Source organism: Triticum aestivum, chromosome 2B (genome assembly GCF_018294505.1).
Source record: "Triticum aestivum cultivar Chinese Spring chromosome 2B, IWGSC CS RefSeq v2.1, whole genome shotgun sequence".
Lineage (NCBI taxonomy): Eukaryota > Viridiplantae > Streptophyta > Magnoliopsida > Poales > Poaceae > Triticum > Triticum aestivum.
The window spans coordinates 709,547,057-709,573,643 of NC_057798.1; the positions used below are offsets into that span (position 1 = coordinate 709,547,057).

Genomic DNA, 26,587 nt, shown 5'->3' on the forward strand with positions numbered 1-26,587 from the left:
GTATGTTGTGTCCATTTGAAATGCCTAGAAAGACAAATATTTAAAAACGAAGGGAGTATATCTGTAATTTAAAAATTAATCCAGTCGCTTGCACTCGACCAAGAATAATACTGTTAAAGATTGTTGGGATATAAATCAGTCCCAATGACTGATCCCACCGTCCGCCACACAATCAGTACCAAATTGATTAGTGAGGTATTTGTTAATGGTCAATATATCTAACGCTAAAATATACTGATATTGGACTTGTTGCGAAGATCTCGTCATATAAAATTCAACTAAATAAATGAATTTGAATTTTCATAATATATTTAAAAGATATGGTGACATATTTGTTTATAGTGCAATTTCGTGTTGAAGCGATGGATAGATAGCAAGAGCTAGCCGTAGCATGGCTAGCTGAGCAGATGTGACAGCGCCGCACATGCTCCTGTGGCCACCCAGGGATTATCTTATTGTTGAAATATTGGCTCGGTCACTTCGGAGTACACTTTTGTTAATTCAGATGCATACTCTGAAGAACTTTGTTCGGGTACTCCGAAGAACTTTATACTATCATGCATGTTCTAAATCTCTGCCATATAAACCATTATAGGCGGTTATAAAAAAGTTGCTCTTTTTCATTATTCAATATTGTCAAGCCATACTTAGCTGATAAAGTAAGGAGTAGTATGGTTAGATCTGAAGCATAAAAGATGGCAGGGAGGGATAAGATGCATGTGAAGGACGAGGACAGCCGAATCTATAGACTTGGTCCCACCACCTGCCGAATCTGATGAAATACATCTCCATATACACTCCTGCCAAAAATCGTGGGACGCTGGGATACCATGCAAAGCTGACAATGTGGTGGGCCTAGTTGATTTGACACCACGGTTGATGTGCGGTTGAGATACGAGTTACGCGCGCAATGCGTTAGAAAAAAACCACGTCCCCCAAAAAGGCTGGTTGGCAACACCTCGGCTGGCCACAGGTTGAATCAGAGGTCTTGGAGCGACGGCCTTGCCATGCGGAGAAGCTCCACTAGCTGCTTCATCCGATGATTCAGCAGCTCTCGACGCGGCAACGCCTAGAATTGTTGCCAGAATGCCTTCTCTACCTTATGGCCCTCCAGCTTGCTGAAGTAGTTTGTCGGCGTCCAACACGGTCTTCGGGTGAGCCGCGAGGACATCTATGGAGCGCCACAACTAGGTGAGCTCGACGAACCCTTTGCTGCCAAACACACATTGAAGTAAATATGGCTTACCCGCAGGAATCTGCTCCACTTGCTGGAGCACCTCGCGGTCGGCCCGGGCCTGGGTCTAGAGCTCAGAGTGCGCCAGATGGAGCTTTTTGAGCTCGGCGCTCACTTTATCCTCCTTGGCTTGAAGGGCATCGCGTGATTCATAGACTCCCTTCAAGTTCTCCACCTCTAGGACCTGCGCCTGGTCCCTGCCCCTATCCACCTTTTCGGCAGCTAGGTCCTTCTCTGCCTTGGTGGCCGCAGCCCTCTGCTGCTGGGCCTCCTACCGAGCTTTCACAAGCTTGGCCTTGAGCCCCTCAAGCTTGAACAAAGCCTCTGTCATTCAATCAGTTCGGCATTAGCTTTTGTTTTCCACAAAACTATCCTCACGCAAAGTAAATTTCACCATGTTCTAGATTTTATCTTTCGACTGCTTGATCCGTTTTCTTATCAGATCAAGGTCCTCCTCAGACCTCTGGAGCTTCCAGTTCATCTCTGCAATCTCTTCGGAGGCGGAGCTCGGCACTGAGGTCAAAACCTACAAACACACAATTTGTAATTACCCCTGTCCCAGATATCAACAATCCGGACAAAGCATTTTATGATGCCTGCCAAAGTCTTGGGGGCTCCACCTTCATCCTTCATAGTTATCTATATCGACCCCAAGGCCAGTTTCTCAAAACTAGCCATGGGCTCGGGGGCTACTCGATGGCTATGCTGCCTAAATACCGCGTCACAATGTAAGCAAAAATGTCTTAGGGCGGATACACGGATTTGTAAATAAATCCGAACAGGGAAATTACCCTCAATACAAAAGAGAAGCATACCTCGAAGCTTGTGACGAGGCCCTTGAAGACCTCACGCATTCCGGCCTCCGCAGACCGGAAGCCTTGTAGTGTCGCGCTGATCAGTGCGCGGTGCTCTCCTTTTAGGGAGGAACTCGCAAGGGTTGCCTCCATATCTTCAGTCCACCTTGAAGTAACCTGCCCTAGGGCAGAAGGCAGGGTGGCAGAACCTCAGAGCCCAGACTCCGGCTGCAGTGCTGGCGCCGGAGTCGACTTCGGCTGGGCCAATGTCTGGCCCAGCTCTTCTTGAACGACATCGGGGACTCCGTCCCATCGGTCCTGTTGGAGCGAGGTCTCAACCTCGGCCATGATGACCGACCCTCCGTCCTCCATCGTTTCGACAAGAGGGGCCGGAGTAGACATCGCTTCCCCAACCCCTCTTGAGCTGGAGGGGGAGTGGCGGGGTCGGGCGTCCCACTGGGCGCTGGCAGCCTGTTTGAGGAGTCACCGCTGAGGCGTACCTTAGGCTGACAGAACAAAAATACCTATATAAAGTGCATCTTGATGAAAAAGTTACTGAAAGTTGGACAAAGTGACTATGAAATACCTCCGGGGTGCAGGCTTCTCCCTCCCCATCGCGAGGTCGTCATCGTCCGAATCGTCGGGGAAGGTGAACTTCCCCGACGGGGCCGGCTTGCAAGCAGGCTCGATAGAGGCCTTGTGCGGCCTCTTTAGGCCCTGTGGCCGTGCCTCTACTTTGGCTTCCTCGGACGCCACTCTCTTCCCCTTGAGGGAAGATCTTCTCCACCCTCCTCCTCGTCGATGGTGAAGCTCCAGCAATACCTATGCATGCACACGATAGGAGTGTCAAGTAGTATACCATTCTCGAAGGGGTCAAGTGAGCACGTGAGAAGGAGATGATTCACCTTTATGTGTGTGAAGTGGATGTCGTACGTATCACTTGCCGAACGGACTCTTGACATGGTGATGTCTGGATGCTTGGCATCAATTTGTCAAGAGCATCAAAAAGCCCGCAACTACGAAGCATACTAAAATTGCAAAGGTACAGGAGGCTACCCGTAAAGATATTGCAAGAGCCTTTGGGATTTTGCAATATAGGTTTACCATTGTTCGTGGTCCTGTATTGAATTTTTTTACAGCCTAGAACCAAAGAACAATCATTCTACGGTATATTTTCATTAACAAGATAAAATTCTTGTATGAATTATTAGTTTAATTTGTTGATTTGAATAATTACTATAATTTGGATGATTGTTGTATTTTAATATTCACATTTTACCTTTTATCGAATTCATAATTCTGTGTAATATGTGACATATATGTCAATTTCAGGAAAAACCAGTTGGGAACATTTTTCGTAGACCGGAACATTTTTTTCGCATATGCGAACCAAAAAATTGAAACTGGAGAAAATGTTTTTGAAAAACGTGAAACATCTTTTGAAGTTGTGAACAAATAATGGAATCCCGAACAAATTTTTAACCGCGAACATTTTTTGAAATTTTGAACAACTATTTGAATAATAGAACATTTCATGAAATTAAAAAAAATAAAACCACGAATATGTTTTGAATTTGTTAACAAATAGTTGAAAACGGAACTTCATGAAATATCTCACAAAAATTTGAAACCATGAACATTTTATTAAATTCCTGAACACTTTTTCGCGAATATTTATAGAATTTCCGACCAAATTTTGCAAGCACGATCATTTTTTTGCAATTCCAGAAGTTTTTATTTTTGAAATATGTACATTTTCTAAATTTGAGAACAAAATTTGAAATACATGGTCATTTTTTCAAATTCCTGTATATTTTTTATATTTATGAACATTTTTAAAAAGTGGAAGATTTTTTAGAATCTTAAAAAAATAAGACAAATATCGACTAGAAAAAGAAAAAAGGGGAGATAAATGGAAAAAAGGGAAAAAGAAAAGAAACAGCAAAAGGAAAAGAATGAACAAAAATAGACAGAAAAACTTAAAAACAAAAACCAAAAAGAAAGAGGAAAACAAAACCGGCTGGGAAACTCTAGAAGGTTCCCAAAACCGGAAACACTTGGCCCAGGTCATCGCTCGATCTGCAGGTCTGTGCAAAAGGTTGTAAAGTGCGTCCAATAGGGAAATCCTACGTATATGGACCCAAATTTGGGGCTCTGAATTTTTGGGGCCCTGTGCGAGCACACAGCTCGCACAGGCCCTTCAACGGCCCTGGTAGGCGGCAAACAGCCGGCAGTCTTCTTTGCCTCACGTTTCTCATACTGAGTGCTAGTTAGTAGAGAGGTTTTTTTTTTTTTTTTTGCGGGTCAAGTTAGTAGAGAGTTGACAACAGCCATTGACTGGACTTCCTCCTGGCGGTAGAGTTGAGAACAGCCATCATGAAGAGAAATCTTGAATTGTTCCCACCGTAGAGAGGCCGATTTTCGTGTTGATCGACTGTTTTGTCCCCCATCTTTGATGTTGACATCTGTTGACAAGGCTGAGCACCTTCACGAGGGACTTTTCCAAATTCTATCCACTTTGTGTCGTTGCCACAGGGTCCCTAGCACTGATTTGTTAGGCTTGGGGATTTTGCGCTGCGTGCTCAGATTTTTTTATTCTTACTCTATGCTCTTGTATTTAGTCTAAGGATGCGACACAACTGAAAATAGAGATATACCGGAGAGTGTGTGAGCTATCCGGCGCTGTCATCCCAACACCACTGGAGAGCCGAGCCATTTCCAGCGGACAGAAAAGTCAACTAAGACGTGAACATGCTCACCCTACACCGACAGAAAAACTATCTACCTGACTTCAACGAGATAAATGTACCGGCTTCAACAGTTATAATATTCCTAAAGAACAATCCATACTTTTAGAAAGTAGGCTGTCCCCGACCTTAAAATGAGGCCCTTAAGTTATCACAAGATTCCGAGGGACCAAAACACATGCGACTGAGCGCTAGAATAAAGCCAGAAAGTAGAGGTGTAGGTTCGATACATGGTCACATAGAACCGATACAAGCGACGCAGCGCTGATGAGCGGTACTCAGCGAAGATGCACAAGTACCAAAGAGACCAACCCAATGGCTCGAGACATTGCCGTCGATCTCACATCCATACTCAAAGAACCTCCAGTTGTTGAGGTCGAGCAACTTCCTCTTCCTGATCTCACATCATCTCTGTGAGTGTAAACATAGACACATGGATAAACAAACAGTGAGCTAGCCACAATTGGAAGCTACAAAATTGACATGAATGGGAGACATCTATTCAAAACTTACATGGATATGGATCGGTCGTCCAATCATTAATCCAATCATCCGTCATGTTTATGACGGTGTAGCAAACACTCATAAAATGTTGGAATCGAGTTCTGATCTCTATGAGCATATTGTTCTTATCATGCAATTCCTGAAAGATTGATTGACAGTACTAATTTAGTTATTAGAAGCAGAATCCGGAAAAGAATGGGATGCAAAGACTGAGAAAAAAATAAATCATGTGGCTTAGGTGTATACCTGATCGTAGTCACCTCCATGGTTTATCAGGTTCTTAACCAACTTAATAATATTGAGATAGCAATATCTTGTACCATAGTTAGCTGACCAACTCCCATCATTAGGGTCCTGAAAGAACTCATTCTTTCTAAACCGGGATCCATGCTTGAAAGCTGCAAAGTCCCTGTTTTCTTTGAGTTCCCTATTACTTCCAGGGGGGATGAACGTGAAGAGATTGTAGTAGAGTTGGTTCCAGGGAACAACTCGAGAACGGAGATCATGGTCACGTTCTAGTTCATCATCGAAGTCATGCAAGAAGTACCGTTTAAATGCCGGGTAGCGATTGTGAATCCAATTTGAGAACCTAGCTTTCCCTGTATTGTCCAGACGCATTACATCCATGTGGAGAGCTACAAAGCAGTCCAATTTTTCTTCGGCAGTGCCCAATAAAATTGGGTGCCGCAAGACAACTTCTAGCCAGTTAGGACCGTAATAAGAATCAACTCTAAGTGGGTTCCTGCATGCATACCCGAATATTAGTTAGTTACACAGGGGTAGATACAAAAAAATTAATTAGTAAAACAAGTCATTTTAGTAATAAGTCTACTACGTATACTTGAGATAGTACTTTCATTAAGGCTACAATTTACATATTTAATTTAATTTATTTTCCACATTGTGCTGTACTACTAAGCTGTGTTATGAGATATGGCGGAAATAGTACCACATGGTCACTGAGAGGAGAAGATCAACAAGGGTTCTCCACTCGGGATGAGTCAAACTCCGAGGGAATAGTGTGGTTACAAAATCCATAAGCTGCCGCATGTCTCTTTCTCTCCCGACAATGTGAGAATATCGCCCCATATTAATTATCTTCAGCCCATCTCGACAAGTCGCATAGTTGGCAAGCTCCGAGAGGCCACCATGTCTGATATTGCACTGTGCCGCGATATGGAGAAGTTCTATGAATGACCTGCGTGATCCCAAAGAAACACAAAAATGAATCATCTACCTCTAAACATGAGTCAACATATTAATTGTATATAAGACAACGCACCTCATCCTCTCCCGCCAACATTCTGACAACTCTAGCTCATCATGAGCAAAAAATGGTTCACTCCTTATTCCCTGAATTGAGGCGGGAACGAATGGCTCATAGGCCACTATGTATCTCTGAGCATTGTGGCAAAAAGTACTGAAATATGCTTGCACAAGTAAGTCACCACCATAGCTAGAAAGTTTTTCAGTATGCGCCACAATTGCATCTCCGATCTCACTAGCGTTGGCCCAATCCTCTAAGATCACTACTGTGATATCATGAGGTTGCTCAATACCATCATCGTACGCAATTATCATCGTGCCGTTATGAACATTGCCAATGGCCTCATCATCATACTCGTACTCGAAGGTTTTAACAAACCCACCCAAGACTCTCTGCATGAATGCATGTGTTGTTAGTTAGAGGTTAGAGTAGATGTGTAATTAAATAAATACATTTGCTTACTCTATGGAATACTACTAAATAAAATGTGTTTTGATAGACAAGAATTTGTGGTTTCAATTAATACTATACAACTAACATTCTCTTATATATATCTATGTAAGAATCTTTTGTTATTAAGATCTAGTCTCGCAGAAATTTCGGTCTAGTTTTTGTGGTTATGGAATTTGATTACAACCTAGGCAATGCAGATTTTATGCAATGATCATTAGAGTGAACTTGGCTTAGTTAGGAAAACATAGGGGAACTAATTGGCTTTTAACAATTCTATATATGAGCCTAACATCCAAAAATATATCTGTAGTTTAGGACAAGATCCAAATGGAAGTAGGCATGGCCTTTTTACTGCACGTTCCATAGAATATATTTTTCTGAAATACATTTGATAGAATTCACGATGCATTTCTACGGCAGAAAAAAAAGTTTGTGATCAATTTTGTGTGTTGCCCAAAAAAAGACAAGTAAAGCTTTTTTCTTGTGACTTCACATGGAAGTAAAGAAGTTTATTTTTTGGAAAAGGAGGATCTATGCACACAGCCATAGTAAAAAAGAAATGGAGGTAATATAACTTATGACTGCATATATATACTAGCTGGTGGCGCCCCCAATTTCTATTTCTCTAGGGTCCGATTCCTTCACCCGTTGACGGGTGGGGCTCTGCTTTGGTAAGGTTGCCGGAGCAGATTTTTTTTCTAGTTTGGATCAAGTTGGACTACATAGCTTTCTTGTTTTAAAATGCATGATTGATAGAAGCTCAAAGAGAAAGAGTTAAACGATGTGTTCTTAGCAAAGGGGAACATCTGATCAAGACATGCGATGGATGGTGAAGGTTCACTTGGCGAAGACCCCTTCAGCACAATTTCCTTCTATAGCACCAGCAGTCCAGCACCATGAATGCTATGGAGTTCCCTTTCCATCCAGAGAGGTCATGGAGCACCCTAGGTTTTCTTCACGAGCTTGTGAAGTTCTGTGCCCCCACCATTCTTTGCCATAAACTTAGCTAAACTCTTGGTCTATAAGGTTTTTGCTATAAACAGCAATGCATGGCCTAAGTGGTACATATGGTTCACGATTGTAGTTGAGCTCCCACTACTATATGGAGCCATGGGCCATGGCGCATCACATCACATGTGTGGTTGGGAACTGAAAGCCTCTTCGATGGCAATGCCCCAGAACCACCAAAGCAGTGGAGTACTCGGATGCATGGTTTGAAAGATACTTTGATAGTTTTGTGGCCTTTAGGACATCTGTTTGAAGGAGAAATGGTTGGTGGGCTTGTCATGCACAATTAAAAGATTTGTAAATCATTTTAAGTTGCTCCTAAGTGTTATGAACCTTTATGCAATGCAATTACATTGTGAGGATAAAAAAAGACAATTACTATAATCTATTCCTTTCTTTATTTTTTAAGCCAAGAAAAAAAATAAACATACCTAATTATACCCCAGTTTTAGTCTATGTGATATATAGTATGAAAATGCATATAATAATAGTCAATGCTCGTTGACAAAATCATAACAACACTCAAATTAACTTTGCTAAATTTCCTTTTACAAAGCAACCATGTGTTGCCGTGTTCTTGGACAGACTTTTTTTTTGTTAGAGCAGACAGCACAAAGTGTGTGTAACACCATATAAAGAGAGAGAAAGATTATGTACATATGGCACTTACATGTTAAGATTGAATGTATGCAATAGAGTAAACTGAATCCTTATTTTAGGGATCTCTTACAGTGCATTGTGAAACATACATAAGTTGGACCATGCATATTAAAAATATTCACTAACTAATTTTTAAGTGGTTGAGTGTTATAAGTTGGCATTTTTTTGATCCAGAATATTTTTAACATAGCTAATGCATCCATAGAAAGAGAAAAAAGACCAATAATATGTGAATGCAAGACTAAATTGGTTAAGTAAAAAGTTTACAGTAAGCACTGCTAAATTGGTTGTAGCTTATTTTTACACTAAGCACTACTTAATGATTGAAAAGTTGTCATTACTATGCTAACTGCTAAGCACTTCTAAATTGGAGTTTATTTTTACGCTAAGCACTAAAAAAGTTGCATTCAACCAATGTAGTAGTTGGCATTTTAGGCTATGCACTACTAAATTGAAACTGTTGGTATTTTTAAGCTAAGCACTGCTCAGTTACCTTCGTCAGGTTTGGCGCGTTGTTTCGTGCAGTTCTGAGTCTTTGTTGCGCCTTATGCAAGTTAATATTGAATTGTCTCTGTCCTTCGAGCGTCTACATAATAATTGACGAAATAACAAAGTAAGAGCATAGCTAATGCATCCATAGAAAGAGAGAAATGAAAGCAAAGAGTTTGCTGTAGTTTGTACTAACACTACGAGTTTCAGCACCATCTGTTCTATTCCACCAAGCGTTTCGCGGTCGATGCATCTGTAGAGGTGGGGTGAGCAAAGAAATGGATTAATCCAAAACTATGAAAAAGAAAAGGTAAAAAAGAGAGAGGTAGCAGCGAAGAGAGAGGAGCACGAAGGATAAGAAACCTCAACACGATGAAAAATCACAACACAGCAGGGATCTCTAGATCTGCAAGAGAGAGGTGGACTGTTAGAGGTGACTAACAATGCAGTGCAAGAAGAACATCAATAAAAAAAGAAATAGAGAGGCGAAAGCTAACCCTAAACCATAATCCAAAACTATGACTAAGAAAATAGAAAACAAGAAAAATGAGAGGAGGAGAGAGGGAGGAACACTTGAGAGAGGATGAGAAACCTCAACACACTTGGATGAAATCTCTAGATCTGCAAGAAGAGATGGAAAAGAGGGACTGTTAGGGATAACTAACAATGCATTGCAAGATGAACATAAATAAAAAAATTGGAAACAGAGAGAGGGACGCTAACGCTAAACCATAAGCAATCCCCTGCGCGCTGTGTGGCTACACTGGTGCCGGCCACTCCAACTTATAGAGGGCGCGGGCCGGGGAGGGGCGGGCGGGTGGGGGTAGCTCTGATATAACTGATGTTTGGTCAGAGAGAGAGAGAGAGAGAGAGAGAGAGAGAGGTGCTATGAGACAGAGCACGCGCTACAGTGGAGAGAAATAAATATGAGCGTAGAGACAGAGAGCTAGACTAGAGAGAAATAAACATATGTGAGTAGCTGTGTGTGTGAGAAGAGAAAACATCTCCCACCAGACAATGTGGCCACGGGAAGGTAGTTGTAGACTTGTACTAGTAAAGAAGGAGCATCTACAATCACAGTCCTCAAAGTCTTTGCATGGCTGCTATACAAAAACCGTGTATGGTGCAATGACAGGCTGCAGAGGAGAGGCGGGCCAAATGAGTATTTCTGCCAAATGTGCATCAAGAACTTAGAATCTTCTGAGCATTTGTTTTGGCAGTGCATCATCTCCACTGAAGTTTGGTCAAAAATGGGAGAGTGGTTGGGATGCCGCTGCTACACCAGCGGACAGAAGAGGTTTAAAATCAATGATCCTGCTCACTCTTTGGCAAATTACGCAGCAAAGAAATGAGTGCACGTTCAGAGGAAGAGTAGCCTGCTAAAATGATATTGTGGCGATCAGAAGATCACTAGAATTATGGTGTCAGGCAGGAGCAACCCACCTAGAGCACCCCTTTGAGGACCCTCCATGAGAAATCAGACATGAGGCCTAAGAATTTTTCCATTCTTCCTTTCTATATGACAGCTCACCTTGGATGGCAACTCACCTTTGTATTCCCGTATGCTCTCTGCTATTATTCAGTATATGCCAGCCATCAGCTGGATCTTTCCAAAAAACAAAAAAATCACAGTCCTCCACCCATATGCACATCCTCTATATGGTGTCACAAGTATCATGAGATTGTAGTTGAGACAATTGCTTATTTACCATTGACACGCTCGGCTATTGCTCACTTGCGATTGAACAAACTAACTTTGCTCATATACCACTTACAAACCCATTATGTTTTCAGCCGTTATGTTGGTGTGAAACAGTGAACCACATCCGTTAAAGTAAGAAAAATGATGATTCTGCCCTCAATGGCAAACTAGCAAAGAAAAATGATGATTTTGCCCTCAATGGAAAATTAGCAACCTTGCCAACTGTTACTTGTAAGCATGGCGAACCATTCTCTTGAAACTATTATAACATATTGAGATTACATATTTGGATAAAAAAATTGGCAGCACCTTGCTTATAATTCCAAGATCAAACAATTTCATGACACTAGTATAATATTTTCACCATAACACATAATAAGGATAATAAACAGGTAGCATCTTTCTCAAGTTAGCTTCCATGACAATAACATATATTAAACATATTTCTCTAAAAAATGACAGCACCTTGCTTGTAATTTCAAAATCAAACAATTTTAACCATGAAAACAATATATTTTCAACATAACACATAGTGAGGATAGTAACAGGTCTCCAAATAGACATGGTACTCACTGTCCAGTACAAGACATTGAAGTGCACAAAAGAGAGTGAAATTGCTAGTCATCAACCAAAGGGAGGGGGTGAATGGGAGATTTTTATGAAAGTCTTTGAAACAGGGAATGTCTTCGAAGATACGGAAGCTAAATAGTTGCAAAGTATGGCAGTACTAGTGAAAAGCTACACTGGGCAAGCTATCAATGAGAAGCTAATGGCATTAGCACCATAGATAGTAGGCAAACAAGGTAGCAATAGATGTAGAACATGCACACATACAAGCAAACAACTTTAAGTACAACGAGCTGGAAGACGGAAAAGAGTATCATGATGAATGTCTTCAAGCGTAGCGTTCACACATGGATGAGCAAGCAAGGTCTTCACAGTACAAAACAAAGAGTAAAGTAGTGAAGTGATAAAACTAGTTGCTTGTTGAAGAAAAATGATTTGTTTGACCAGTTTCAATTGTTGTGACAACTATACGTCTGGCTGGAGAGGCTGAGATTGAACACATAAGACTATGTCTTCACCTTATTCTCCCTGAGCTAAGATCGCTCAGACTTCGCCCAGTCACTCAGGTATGTCTTCAAGGTCGACTTCTGAAACCTTCACAAACTCATTCACCGGCAATCCACAGTGACTCTTGGATGCTCAGAACGTGACGCCTAACCGTCTGGAAGATCATAGTCCTCAAGTGTAACAAGTCCTCGGTTCACCCAGAACAGAATGTCTTTAGTGATGCTCAATCACTTTGGGCTCTGGTTGTTTGGGGTTTTTCCTCGTGGGAAATCTCTATCAAAAGCCTTGAAGGTGGGTTGCTCCAAAATGACAGGAGCTGTGCAATAACTCTGAGCAACCACCAACTTATGGTGGAGGGGGGAACTATTTATGGCTAGGGGCAACCTGACATGATATGACCAAAATGACCCTGGGTCAATGGCCAACCGATATGTGTACCAACCGCTGGCTTTCAAACATACGCGGAAACTTTGCTTGGGCTACAAGCAAAGCTGACTCAACCAACTCAGAAGAGATTTTCTCTCATTATCTTCACTAGAATGAAGGAAATATGCCCTAGAGTCAATAATAAAGTTGTTATTTTATATTTCCTTATTCATGATAAAGGTTATTATTCATGCTAGAATTGTATTGATTGGAAACTTAAATACATGTGTAATACATAAACAAATACCGTGTCCCTAGTAAGCCTCTACTAGACTAGCTCTTTGATCAAAGATGGTTAAGGTTTCCTAACCATAGACATGTGTTGTCATTTGATAACGGGATCACATCATTAGGAGAATGATGTGATGGACAAGACCCATCCGTTAGCTTACCATATTGATCGTTCAGTTTATTGCTATTTATTTCTTAATGTCAAATACATATTTCTTCGACTATGAGATTATGAAACTCCCGGATACCAGAGGAATACCTTGTGTGCTATCAAACGTTGCAACATAACTGGGTGATCATAAAGATGCTCTACAGGTATGTCCTATGGTGTTTGTTGAGTTGGCATAGATCGAGATTAGGGTTTGTCACTCTGTGTATCATAAGAAGCCTTGCAAGCAAAGTGACTAATGAGTTAGTTGCAAGATGATGTATTATGGAACGAGTAAAGAGACTTGCCGGTAACGAGATTGAACTAGGTATGAAGATACAGACGATCGAATCTCGGGCAAGTAACATGATGGACAAAGGGAATTACGTATGTTGTCATAAGGTTCGATCGATAAATATCTTCGTAGAATATGTAGGAGCCAACACGGGCATCCAGGTTCTGCTATTGGTTATTGACCGGAGAGGTGTCTCGGTCATGTCTACATAGTTCTCGAACCCGTAGGGTCCGCACGCTTAACGTTCGTTGATGATATAGTGTTATATGAGTTATATGATTTGGTGATCGAATGTTGTTCGGAGGCCCAGATGAGATCATGGACATGACGAGGAGTCTCAAAATGATCGATGGGTAGATATTGATATATAGGACGATGGTATTCGGACACCGGAAGAGTTTTGGGATGCACCGGGTAGTCATTGGGTCACCGGAAGGGTTCCGGGCACCCCCGGTAGGTATATGGGCCTAATGGGCCAACGGAGGGACAGACCAGCCCACCAGGGGATGGTGTGCCTCTCTCCCTAGCCAGCCAACCGTAGGGAAGGAAAGGGGGAGGGCTAGCCCCTCCTGCCTTCCCCTTCTCATGGGAGAGAGGAAAAGAGGGGCGCCTCCCTCCCGTGCCTTTCCCCCACACATAAACATGGCAGGGGGCGCCACCTGGGAAGAGACCCCAAGTAGGATTTGGCCTACTTGGGGGCGCCTCCTGGCTGCTCCCTCCTCCCCCCACCTATATATATGTGGGATGGGGCGCCTAGCACACACAGAACAATGGCTTAGCCGTGTGCGCCCCCCCCTCCATCGTTACACCCCCGGCCATATTTTCGTAGTGCTTAGGCGAAGCCCTGCGGAGATAGCTTCACCATCACCATCACCACACCGTCGTGCTGCCAGAACTCTTCCACTACCTCGCCATCTTGCTGGATCAAGAAGTCGGAGGACGTCATCAAGCTGAACGTGTGCTGAACGCGGAGGTGTCGTACGTTCAGTACTCGATCGGTTGGAATGTGAAGGAGTTCGACTCCATCAACTGCGTTGTTAAATGCTTCCGCTCACGGTCTACAATGGTACGTAGACAAACTCTCCACTCTCGTTACTATGCATCTCCATGGATAGATCTTGCGTGTGCGTAGAATTTTTTTGTTTTCCATGCAACATTTCCCAACAGTGGCATCCGAGCTAGGTGTATGCGTAGAACACAAAGATTAATTTGTGGGCGGTGATAGTCATACTGCTTGCCACCAACATCTTATTTTGATTCGGCGGTATTGTGGGGTGAAGCGGCCCGGACCAACCTTACTTGTCTGTATATTGCATGAGCGTGGCCACAATCTGCGACCGGGCGGCCAAGGCTGCCCAAACAGCCGATGTTGCTTCTCAGGTGGCGGCAGCAACATCTGCCTCGAGGATAGCAACTGGCGAGAGTGGCACAATAGTTATCCATTCTGAAGCAGCGGCCTTAGCCCTGATGGAGGCCGCCCACACCCAGCTCGTGGTGGTCACCACACAAAACGAATGAAGCTTCTCCGACAACGATCGGCAACCCACGGCCGAAGAGTTGGCAATCGCCACGAGCGTTCGAGCAGTCGTCTGTTCCTCCGCCGCATACCTTGCCACGACAGAGCCATCCAAGCCAGATCGCGGCCGCCCATGCCCAGCTCGTGGCAGCCTTTTCCAAAGAGATGGCGGATGCGAATGGCGAGATGCTTGCCGGGTATGGTGCGATGGATGCCATGGAGCCCCTTCTCTAGGAGATCATCGGGCGCGAGCTAGACATGGAGGAGGCGGCAGAGATCGACGAGCACCAGCCATAGTAGTACTCTTTGTTTTGTTTAATTAAGGGTGTCAGTCTTTAATTTGTTAGAGTAATGTTTAGGTTAGCTAGCTCTGTTTAGTTGCTGAAATTGCTCGATTAAGAAGTCTGGGTGTGTTGTAGTCTCCTTTGTGTACCCAAATTATGCAATGACATGGATGCCCATTGTAACCAGGGAAATATTCGAACCAAAATATTTCACGTTCCAACTCATCACACACAGGTTAAGCTATTTGAATCGTTTGTGATGTTCACATATCGTACACAGTTCTAAATAAGGGACCGTGTCTGATGACACTTTGCGCGCCAGTTTTTTCGCTGAACCGATTCAAAATTTTCGGCTTCCGCGGAAATATCTACCAACCCGCCCCCTTCCCCTTACCAAAAGCCACATTTCCCCTATTTCCGCTTTCCTTTCCATGTTGAAACATTCACTCCTTGCTTACAGCGCCGCCGCCTCGCCGGCGACCCTTCTTCACACTGCTCGGCCTCGTCTATCCAAGTAGTTAATCCACACCCGACCCCCATCCTCCTCCTCCTTCCACATCCAACATGCCCCGACCGCCGGCGCGACACCTTCCACCAAAATCACCGACCCCTCCACCAAATAAGCGCCGCCCTAAGCCATGGTGCACGCAGTATATGCAAGAGCTCAAGGAGCATTTGGCAGCGGAGAAGCAAATCGCGGCCGCACATGCGGATGAGGTCACGATGGCTGCCATTCATGCCGACCCCCAGATCTTGGAGGAGCACCTTGCCATTTGCCAGCTATGCCGGTTAAGCATGCTCGATTTACCCGTTTTGTGTGCTGCTTCTGTCTTTAACAAATTCTAGTGAATTGTGCTATCTAATTTTACCATGCAATCTGTTGCTCTAGTGTATATGTTCTATATGTCGTGCAATGTGGTGCTCACTTATTAACTATGTGGTTAATTAGTTATCGTCTTCAGTTAACTGTTTGGTTCAATTCTGCAAATGTGATATTCAATTCTTCAGGCTGCAATTTTGTATTGTCTTCCATGTGAGAAATAAATTGAATTTATCTTTACAAAATACATGAGAAACAAATACAATTGCAATATTTCCAAGTTGTCAAGCATGCCTGGTTTGGTTAACTGTCTGATCTTCTAGTATGTTATTCATTGTGCAATGTGGTGCTCAGTTAATGTTTGGTTCATTTGTTGTGGTGTTTCATTAACTGTTTGGTTCAATTCTGCAATGCGATGTTCAATAGTTGTGGGTGCATTCTGTTATTGTATACCATGTGAGAAGTAAATCAAATTTGGTTGTACTAAATGCATGAGAAACAAATACAATTGATATATTTCCAAGTTGTTAAGCATGATTGGTTTGGTTAACTGTCTGATCTTCTATTAGGAGTATGTTATATTATGCAATGTGGTGCTCAGTTAATGTTTGGTTCATTTGTTATGGTGTTTAGTTAACTGTATGGTTCAATTCTGCAATGCGATGTTCAATTGTTGTGGGTGCATTCTGTTATTGTATACCATGTGAGAAATAAATTGAATTTGTTGTACTAAATACATGAGAAACAAATACAAATGCTATATTTCCAAGTTGTTTAGCATGCTTGGTTTGGTTAACTGTCTGATCTTCTATTAGGAGTATGTTATATTGTGCAATGTGGTGCTCAGTTAACATTTGGTTCATTTTTTGTGGTGTTTAGGTAACTGTTTGGTTCAATTCTGCAATGCGATGTTCAATTGTTGTGGGTGCATCCCGTTATTGTATACCACTAGAAAAAATGCCCGTGCGTTGCAACGGGAGAAAAACAATATCATAGGACATAGTGCAATAAACACGACCCAATAATATGTGCTTGCCCTAATATTTGAACATAGGTACCCATATATATCGTTTAGTTGAAAAAACATGTTATGGCACTGCTAATAGAATGTTATAGCATTATGAGTAATGTCTCGCTAATAGCACGCTATTGTTGCTTATCCTCCTTGTCTCGCCGACCAGCGGTCATGGTATACACTTGCAAATATAACAAATGTACCTCATTACATATGCGGTGAATCAAGGAACTTCTACAATTGACATGAGCAGATGAACAATATATGCTCACCTCAAGGAACAAAGTCAGGTCCATTTAGATGCTACCTCCAGGTTAATATGCCATAGCGTCACACCTTATGGAAGGAACAATGCGTTTAACCGTGAGCCACAAACAATCTAGTTTATTGACATAATTAAAGTAATTAATTATTTTATTTGTTCCGGAACCTATGCAAGGTAGCCAACCATTGCAGACCTCTCTTCCCTATAAATAATTCAAAGTAGACAGAATTTTTTGGCAAAAAGTCTAGTTTATTGACATAACTAGAGTAAATTAATTATTTACTTGATCTAGAACCTATGCAAGGTAGCCATCCGTCACAAACCATTCCTATAAATAATCCGAAGAAGACAAATTACCAAGTTTTGGGCAAGTAAATTACCGTTGAAATGGTGCCGTTATAAATAATTCTCAAGTGGTTGCTTGTTTATTTTTGATGAGATGCAACAGGCACCGCTTTTCATTCGTTAAGAGGGAAATGGATAGGTTACATGGTTTATAGGCCATTGTAAAGTGACTGAAATAGAAGAGAAAAGGCAAACACTATTATTTACAAGGTAGAAGGCTCACTGCAGACCATAAGACGACTACGCCATCCATTTCACTCCTTTCATCCCCTACATGAAGGAAGGCTCAGAGCTCTTCCGAGATTGAGGTGAATCATTAACCTACATGCCACTGATATCTAAAATAAAGATCAATGGAACCAATGGTTTGTTGTGATTGGCACTAATTTTAAAAATTATTAACGTGCATGATAATAACTTATTTGGAATGTACACATTTTTCTGATGGATTTTCATATATGACATGTTAGATTTGAAGCTAGGATTTAAAAGGTATGAATATTTTTAAAAGTATTTGATCTTTAAAAAAAGAAAAGAAAAAGGTTCTAAGGGGGTTCGAACCGGTGACCTCCAGCATGGTAGCCGAAGGCCCCAACCACTGGGCTACATGCATGATTCTTTTATTGGATGGATTTCTGTCCTATTGACCTAAGCTGACCGCGGCAAAATAAATATAAGAAACGAAATGTTTTGTTCTACTTATTGGTGGCATGGTGGGTAATTATTCACAACTTTGGGGATAATTTAGATGACGGATGACCAGAAACACTATTAGCTTTATTATTAGGTAGAGATGTGAGAAATAAATCGAATTTGGATGTACTAAATACATGAGAAACAAATACAATTGCTATATTTCCAAGTTTATAAGCATGCTTGGTTTGATTAACTGTCTGATCATCTATTAGGAGTATGTTGTATTGTGCAATGTGGTGCTCAGTTAACGTTTGGTTCATTTGTGGTGGTGTTTAGTTAATTGTTTGGTTCAATTCTGCAATGCAATGTTCAATGTTGTGAGTGCATTCTGTTATTGTATACCATGTGAAAAATCAATTGAATTTGGTTGTACTAAATACATGAGAAACAAATACAATAGCTATATTTCCAAGTTGTTAAGCATGCTTGGTTTGGTTAACTGTCTGATCTTCTATTAGGAGTATGTTATACTTTGCAATGTGGTGCTCAGTTAATGTTTGGTTCATTTGTTGTGGTGTTTAGTGACTTCTTGGTTCAACTCTGCAATGTGATGTCCAATTGTCGTGGGTAGAATTTCGTATTGATGTGCATGTGAGGAATAAATCAAATTTGGTTTCACTTAATACATGAGAAACATATACAAGTTCTATATTTCCTAGTTCTTAATCATGCTTGGTTTGGATAAATGAATTTTCCATGTGGCTTGAATTAATCTGATGAATCTGCAAAGTGCTTATTTTTCATCAACATATTTTACTGATAGAATGTGAACCGTCACATAACCTGATGACTACCTTATATGTGTTACAGGGAAACAATGGGAAGCACTGAAGTTTACAATCAAGGTTTGCACATGCATGGTCCGTTGTCTAATAGCACATTATTGTGCAATTGTAGGAACCATTCTAATATTTAGGTTTTTAACAATTTGGTCTTGCACATGTAGGTCCTGATGTCAGAGGAATGTTTGACCCTTTTTGCATATGGGGAAATGAGTTGTCCATGAATATCAATCAAGCCAAGAAACTCAGAAAGATTGTTAGGATAATGAATTTAGCGACAAAAAACAACAAGATCTTTGCCTGCACAATGAAGAAGGCATGAGCTCACTATAAGATGGTACTAACTATTATGCCTTGCCTTTTTTTATTCATGTTCCCCATTTCCAATATAGAGAAGATATTTATGCACATCCTTGCTTTTAGGCCTTTCGAAAGTAGTTCACCGATGATTACTTCTCAAACCACCTCTATGGTCAGGAGGCGAGGAAGGTTTTCATACAACACCCAAGATTCAATATTGAAGTGTTCCTGAAGAGGATGAAGGATGGACGGTCAATCATCCACAGGCACTGGCCTAAAGTTGCGAAGACCTTCAAAATCAATGAGGGCTCAATATTCGCCTTCCACTTCAGTAGTTTTCCAGATGAGATGCATCTGTCTATGATGCTAATTTCGAAAGGTTCTAGATGATGCATGTGAAACTTGGTGCTAGTGTAGTTGTGTAATGGGGTAGCTGAGTGCTAAAGCTATATGATGTTGTACTCTGATGTGTTTCAACTATGAAATCCTGCTTCCTTAATATGGAAATGAAATATATTGTTTGCTTAATATGAAATGTCAATTAGATTAATAAATGGATTATTAATAATATAGTAATTAGCCTGGTAATAGCCAATTAGCTTGCTAATTGGGTTTTTATATTGCAAACGCTTATTGAGAAAACACCATGGGCGATGACCTCAGGCAACGCACACAGTTTCTAGGAACAAACCGTGTTGGATAAATGGTCACACACGACATCCTCTTGAAAATTATTTGTGTTAGGCCACCTTGCACAAACGTTTACCACATAAAAACTGTGTCTAATGGACAGCCTTTGCCACATAGTTTTTTTTACGCATCGTGTGTGATGCATTCAATAACACAAATGATAAAATTGTTAATATCATGTGCAATGGCAACGCTATCACAAACAATTTAATGGGGAAATTGTGCGTGATGTACATGTGAACGGAAACATTTTCCTTGGAGCGACTGTGTGGGATGTATATACGAACGGAAACATTTAGCGGGGACTGACTTTGTGGGATGTACTTACGACCGAAAACGATGTCGCTTGTATAATTGTATTTTTTTAGCACTACTGTACCTATAACCGTATTTGATCGCTCGTCGGTCACGCACGACCTCATTTTGCCTAGCGTGTGTTCCAGGAGGGCATATCCCCGACGGTTTCTGGGTCATGTGGGAATGACCCCCCTATCGCAGCCACTCACTAAGCGACGTTTCAGAACGCCATCGCGGAAAGGGGTTAAAAACATTTGTATAGCACCTTGTTGTACCAGTGGTAGCTTGGTAATCACCACTCAAAGAAGCCATCAGGCCCCACGTTGAAGTGCTGGGGAGCGGGCACCTGAGGGTCCCACTCCAGAGGCTCCTCCTCTCCTGTAGCCTGGTTATTCCGGTAAGCGATGATATCATCTGGCATGATCTTGTATCCGCCCGTGGCAATAGAGTCAAACAAAGCAGGTGCAGGCAACGGAATAACATCACGAGTGTCCTCACTAAAAACTAGGTTGTAAGAGCATCTCCAGCCGCGCCCCCAACACGGCCTCCCCAGGCAATTTTTTTGCGCCGGTGCCAAGAAAACGGCCCAGTCGCACCACCAGGAGCCCGTTTTTCGCCGGCTTGGGCCGCAATTAGCGCCGACGGACCTAGGCCGAACCCGGCGCGCTGGGGGCGCCGGGGGGCGCCGGGGCGAGTGGTTTTGGCGCGAAGAAGCCGCGGGCCCGCCGAGTCAGCGAGATGGCCGCTTCGTCGCCCTCATCGCCTCGGTTCCCGTGGGAATCAATGCCAAGGCTGCCGCGCTGCCGCCGCCTATCAGCTTGCCATTGATTCCTCATCCCGGGCGGCGCGTTACGGGGCAGCGCAGCGACGCCTCCCATCCCGCCACACGTACACGCGGGAGCGGCTGTATAAGCCGGTGGCCTTCCTCGCCTCTGGCCACACCAGCCCTAGCCGCCCATCGACCGCCGCCGAGCTCTCCCTCTCCCGTGCGCAGCCGCTGACGCTTCTTCCCTCCCTCTCCCTCTATCCCAAGCTTGATGGTCGCGTGTTTCCCCGGTGACGCGGCGGCGGCCAACGGCTTCGGCCTCCGCTCGCTTCACGAGTGGGAGGTGTGGCTCCTGTTCAAGGCGAACACCCGGGCACCACCAGACATGCGCGCCGGGCCGACGGGGTGGAGACTCAACAACGGGGGAGTGCCCATTCCCCCGATGCCTGACGCCGAGGCACGCCCCGCCTACTTCGCCGCCGAGGTTCGGTTCCTCCTCGACTACCTCCTCGCACTCCTCCTCCCATTCTTCTTCCCACTCCTCTGGCTGGTGTTGCTCGGCGTCAAGGCAGAGCCCGCAGCGGAGACGCGGCTCGGCCGGCGCACTCACGGCGTCGGCATCGTCATAAACGAGGGTGGCCGGTGCACCTCCACCTCGGCTCCTCCGCGCTTTGTCAAACCAAAGACGGAGCTGGGGCTCGCGGCTGTGAAAACGGAGCCGGGGCTCCTCGCCGTGAAGACGGAGCACGTCGATGTGGAGCTCGACGAGGAGGCGGCCCTGAAATGGGCGCGCGGCGACTATCTCAAGATGGAGATGGAGCGCCAATGCATCGCCCTGCAGCACTACGAACGGTGCTGCTACCTCTAGAGCACTGCGTTGGTTTTCCCTTGAAGAGGAAAGGGTGATGCAGCAAAGTAGCGTATGTATTTCCCTCAGTTTTGAGAACCAAGGTATCAATCCAGTAGGAGGCTCCTCAAAAGTCCCTCATACCTACACAAAGAAACAAGAACCTCACAACCAACGCGATAAAGGGGTTGTCAATCCCTTCACAGTAACTTGCAAAAGGGAGATCTGATAGAGATAATAAGATAAGATAAATATTTTTGGTATTTTTATGATATAGATTGAAAAGTAAAGGTGCAAATAAAAGTAGATGGGAAACTTATATGCTAAAAGATAGACCCGGGGGCCATAGGTTTCACTAGTGGCTTCTCTCAAGATAGCATAAGTATTATGGTGGGTGAACAAATTACTGTCGAGCAATTGATAGAAAAGTGCATAGTTATGAGATTATCTAGGCATGATCATGTATATAGGCATCAAGTCCGCAACAAGTAGACCGACTCCTGCCTGCATCTACTACTATTACTCCACACATCGACCGACTCCTGCCTGCATCTAGAGTATTAAGTTCATGAAGAACAGAGTAACGCATTAAGAAAGATCACATGATGTGGAGGGATAAATTCATGCAATATGATATAAACCCCATCTTTTTATCTTCGATGCCAACAATACAATACGTGCCTTGCTGCCCCTACTATCACTGGGAAAGGACACTGCAAGATTGAACCCAGAGCTAAGCACTTCTCCCATTGCAAGAAAGATCAATCTAGTAGGCCAAACCAAACTAATAATTCGAAGAGACTTGCAAAGATAACCAATCATACATAAAAGAATTCAGAGGAGATTCAAATATTTCTCTTAGATAAACTTGATCATAAATCCACAATTCATCGAATCTCGACAAACACACCACAAAAAGAGTTACATCGAATAGATCTCCAAGAAGATCGAGGAGAACTTGGTATTGCGATTCAAAGAGAGAGAAGAAGCCATCTAGCTAATAAATATGGACCCGAAGGTCTATGGTAAACTAATCATAACTCATCAGAAGGGCTATGGTGTTGATGTAGAAGCCCTCCATGGTAGATTCCCCCTCCGACGGAGCGCCGACGAAGGCTCCAAGATGGGATCTCGCAGATACAGAAGGTTGCAGTGGTGGAAATAGTTTTTCGTGGTGCTCCTAGATGTTTTCAGGGTATGGAGGTATATATAGGCGAAGGAGGTAGGTCAGGGGAGCCACGAGGGGCCCATGAGCGTGGGGGGGCTTGCCCACCCCCCTAGGACGCGCCATCCTGCCTCATGGCCGCCTCGACTGCTTCTTGACGTCCACTCCAAGTCTCATGGATTGCGTTTGTTCCAAAAAGCTCGCTCCTGAAGGTTTCATTCCGTTTGGACTCCGTTTGATATTCCTATTCTTCGAAACATTGAAATAGGCAAAAAAAACAGCAATTCGGGTTGGGCTCCGTTAGTAGGTTAGTCCCAAAAATGATATAAAATTGTGAAGTAAAGCCCATAAACATCCAAAATGGGTAATATAATAGCATGGAGCAATCAAAAATTATAGATACGTTGGAGACGTATCAAGCATCCCCAAGCTTAATTCCTGCTCGTCCTCGAGTAGGTAAATGATAAAAACAAAATTTTTGATGTGGAATGCTACCTAGCATATTTCTCAATGTATTTTTTCTTTATTGTGGCATGAATGTTCAGATCCAAATGATTCAAGATAAAAGCTCATAAAACATAAAAATAGTAATACTTTAAGCATACTAACAATTAATCATGTCTTATCAAAATAGCATAGCCAAAGAAAGCTTATCCCTACAAAATCATATAGTTAGGCCATGCTTCATTTTCATCACACAAAATACTCCCATCGTGCACAACCCTGTTTTCAGCCAAGCAATTGGTTCATACTTTTTAACATGCTTCAGCTTTTTCAAATCTTACGCAATACATGAGCGCAAGCCATGGACATAGCACTATATGTGGAATAGGGTGGTGGTTGTGAAGACAATAAGGGAGAAGATATTCTCACATCAACTAGGCGTATCAACGGGCTATGGAGATGCCCATTAATAGATATCAATGTGAGTGAGTAGGGATTGCCATGCAACGAATGCACTAGAGCTATAAATATATGAAAGCTCAACAAAATAAACTAAGTGGGTGTGCATCCAACTTTCTTGCTCACGAAGACCTAGGGCATTTTGAGGAAGCCCATCATTGGAATATACATGCCAAGTTCTATAATGAAAAATTCCCGCTAGTATATGAAAGTGACAACATAAGAGACTCTCTATCATGAAGATCATGGTGCTACTTTGAAGCACAAGTGTGGAAAAAGATATAGTAACATTGTCCCTTCTCTCTTTTCTCTCATTTTTTTATTTGTGGGCTTCTTTGGCCTCTTTTTTTTATTTGGGCTTCTTTGGCCTCTTTTATTCTTATAAAGTCCGAAGTCTCATCCCGACTTGTCGGGGAATCATAGCCTTCATCATCCTTTCCTCACTTGGGACAATGCTCTAATAATGAAGATCATCACACTTTTATTGATTTACAACTCAAGAATTACAACTCAATACTTAAAACAAGATATGACTCTACATGAATGCCTCCGGTGTACCGTGATATGCAATGAACCAAGAGTGACATGTATGAAAAATTATGGAGGTGGCCTCGCCACAAATACAATGTCAACTACATGATCATGCAAAGAGCAATATGACAATGATGGAGCATGTCATAATAAACGGAACGGTGGAAAGTTGCATGGAAATATATCTCGGAATGGCTATGGAAATGCCATAATAGGTAGTTATGGTAGTTGTTTTGAGGAAGGTAAATGTTGGGTGCATGATACCGGCGAAAGTTGCGCGGCATAATAGAGGCTAGCAATGGTGGAAGGGTGAGGGTGCGTATAATCCATGGACTCACATTAGTCATAAAGAACTCATATACTTATTGCAAAAATTTACTTGCCCTCGAAGCAAAGTACTACTACGCATGCTCCTAGGGAAATGGTTGGTAGGAGTTAACCATCGCACGATCCTGACCTCCACACATAAAGAAGACAACTAAAAGACCACCCCATGCAACAAATTTGTCACGCAACTTTTACAATACGTGCATGCTACAAGACTTGCCAATCTTAAAGTATTTCTCAATTTCATAATTACCCAACTAGCATGACTCTAACATTACCACCTTTATATCTCAAAACAATTATCAAGCATCAACTTGATCATAGTGTTTAACGCACTTTCTATGATAGTTTTTATTATACCCAAATTGGATGCCCATCATTCTAGGATCAAATTTATAACCATAGAAAATACCATGCTGTTCTAAAAGACTCTCAAAATAATATAAGTGAAGCATGAGAGATCAATAATTTCTACAAAATTAAGCCACCACCGTGCTCTAAAAAGATATAAGTGAAGCACTAGAGCAAAGATTGTCTAGCTCAAAAGATATGAGTGAAGCACATAGAGTATTCTAATAAACTCCAAATCATGTGTGTCTCTCCCAAAAGGTGTGTCCAGCAAGTATTATTTTGGTATACTAAAAAGCAAAGACTCATATCATACAAGACGCTCCAAGCAAAACACATATCATGTGGCGAATAAATATATAGCTCCAAGTAAAGTTACCGATAGACGAAGACAAAAGAGGGTATGCCTTCCGGGGCATCCCCAAGCTTAGGATTTTGGTTGTCCTTGAATTATCTTGGGTGCCATGGGCATCCCCAAGCTTAGGATCTTGCCACTCCTTATTCCATAGTCCATCAAATCTTTACCCAAAACTTGAAAACTTCACAACGCAAAACTCAACAGGAAATCTCATGAGCTCCATTGGTGCAACAAAGAAAAACCACCACATAAGGTACTTTAATGAACTCATTCTTTATTTAAATTGGTGTTAAACCTACTGTATTCCAACTTCTCTATGGTTCATACCCCCCGATACTAGCCATAGATGCATCAAAATAAGCAAACAACACTCGAAAAACAGAATCTGTCAAAAGCACAACAATCTGTAGCAATCTGTAACTTTAGAATATTTATGGAACTCTTAAAATCCTACCAAAATAGAAAGTCCTAGGAAATTTGCCTATTGAACTACTGCAAAAATAATCAACTAAAAATCACGTTTCTGTGATTTATTAAAATTGTTCTCGTGCGCGCAAAAGTTTCTGTTTTTCAGCAGAATCAAATTAACTATCACCCAAGATGATCCTATAGGTTCTACTTGGCACAAACACTAATTAAAACATAAAACTACATCTAAACAGAAGCTAGATGAATTATTTATTACTAAACAGCAGCAAAAAGTAAGAAACAACAATAAAATTGGGTTGCCTCCCAACAAGCGCTATCGTTTAACGCCCCTAGCTAGGCAAAAGCGAGAATAGATCTAAGTATTGCCATCTTTGGTATTCAACTCATAAGTGGCTCTCATAATAGATTCATAAGGTAAATTAATTTTGTTTCTAGGAAAGTGTTCCATGCCTTTAATTAATGGAAATTGGAATCTAATGTTCCCTTCCTTCATATCAATAATTCCACCAATCGTTCTAAGGAAAGGTCTACCAAGAATAATAGGACATGAAAGATTGCAATCTATATCAAGAACAACGAAATCTACGGGCACATAATTCCTATTTGCAACAATAAGAACATCATTAATCCTTCCCATAGGTTTCTTAATAGTGGAATTCGTAAGGTGCAAGTTCAAAGAGCAATCATCAAAATCACGGAAACCTAGCACATCACATAAAGTTTTTGGAATTGTGGAAAGACTAGCACCCAAATCACACAAAGCATAGCATTCATGATCTTTAATTTTAATTTTAATAGTAGGTTTCCACTCATTATAAAGTTTTCTAGGGATAGAAACTTCCAATTCAAGTTTTTCCTCATAAGATTGCAT

The 26,587-nt window shown here is 42.3% G+C and overlaps 1 protein-coding gene and 1 long non-coding RNA gene across 6 annotated transcripts; both read right to left on the minus strand.

The window, feature by feature from the left end:
* Positions 1-599: 599 nt before the first annotated feature.
* Positions 600-2,502, minus strand: LOC123042230 (uncharacterized). Of its 3 annotated transcripts, XR_006418736.1 has the most exons (4): positions 2,050-2,502; positions 1,629-1,760; positions 1,247-1,558; positions 600-1,171 (listed from the first exon to the last, which is right to left on the minus strand). It is a non-coding gene; the product is annotated as an uncharacterized lncRNA (long non-coding RNA). The 3 variants fall into 3 exon arrangements; XR_006418735.1 differs by having other exon boundaries at positions 1,247-1,760; XR_006418734.1 differs by having other exon boundaries at positions 1,247-2,502.
* Positions 2,503-4,834: 2,332 nt separating this feature from the next.
* On the minus strand, positions 4,835-9,959 carry LOC123046872 (uncharacterized). 3 transcript variants are annotated; one of them, XM_044470311.1, is made up of 10 exons: positions 9,880-9,959; positions 9,749-9,777; positions 9,520-9,562; positions 9,353-9,409; positions 9,161-9,253; positions 6,562-6,938; positions 6,229-6,477; positions 5,526-6,021; positions 5,289-5,418; positions 4,835-5,186 (listed from the first exon to the last, which is right to left on the minus strand). In XM_044470311.1, coding segments are annotated over exons 4-10 (1,404 nt in total). In that variant the 5' UTR covers positions 9,520-9,562; positions 9,749-9,777; positions 9,880-9,959; the 3' UTR covers positions 4,835-5,184. The 3 variants fall into 3 exon arrangements, with proteins under 3 accessions (XP_044326246.1, XP_044326247.1, XP_044326249.1); XM_044470312.1 differs by having other exon boundaries at positions 9,887-9,936; XM_044470314.1 differs by lacking the exon at positions 9,880-9,959 and having other exon boundaries at positions 9,730-9,751.
* Between the last annotated feature and the right edge of the window lie 16,628 nt (positions 9,960-26,587).

Bases quoted from the DNA above. Each gene is read 5' to 3' on its own strand.
- LOC123046872 (XM_044470311.1), bottom strand. From the start codon at position 9,409: ATGCATCGACCGCGAAACGCTTGGTGGAATAGAACAGATGGTGCTGAA. The intron at 9,254-9,352 runs GTTAGTACAAAC...ATTATTATGTAG, and splicing joins ATGGTGCTGAAACTCGTAGT to ACGCTCGAAGGACAGAGACA. The intron at 6,022-6,228 runs GTACTATTTCCG...GTATGCATGCAG, and splicing joins CTCCTCTCAGTGACCATGTG to GAACCCACTTAGAGTTGATT.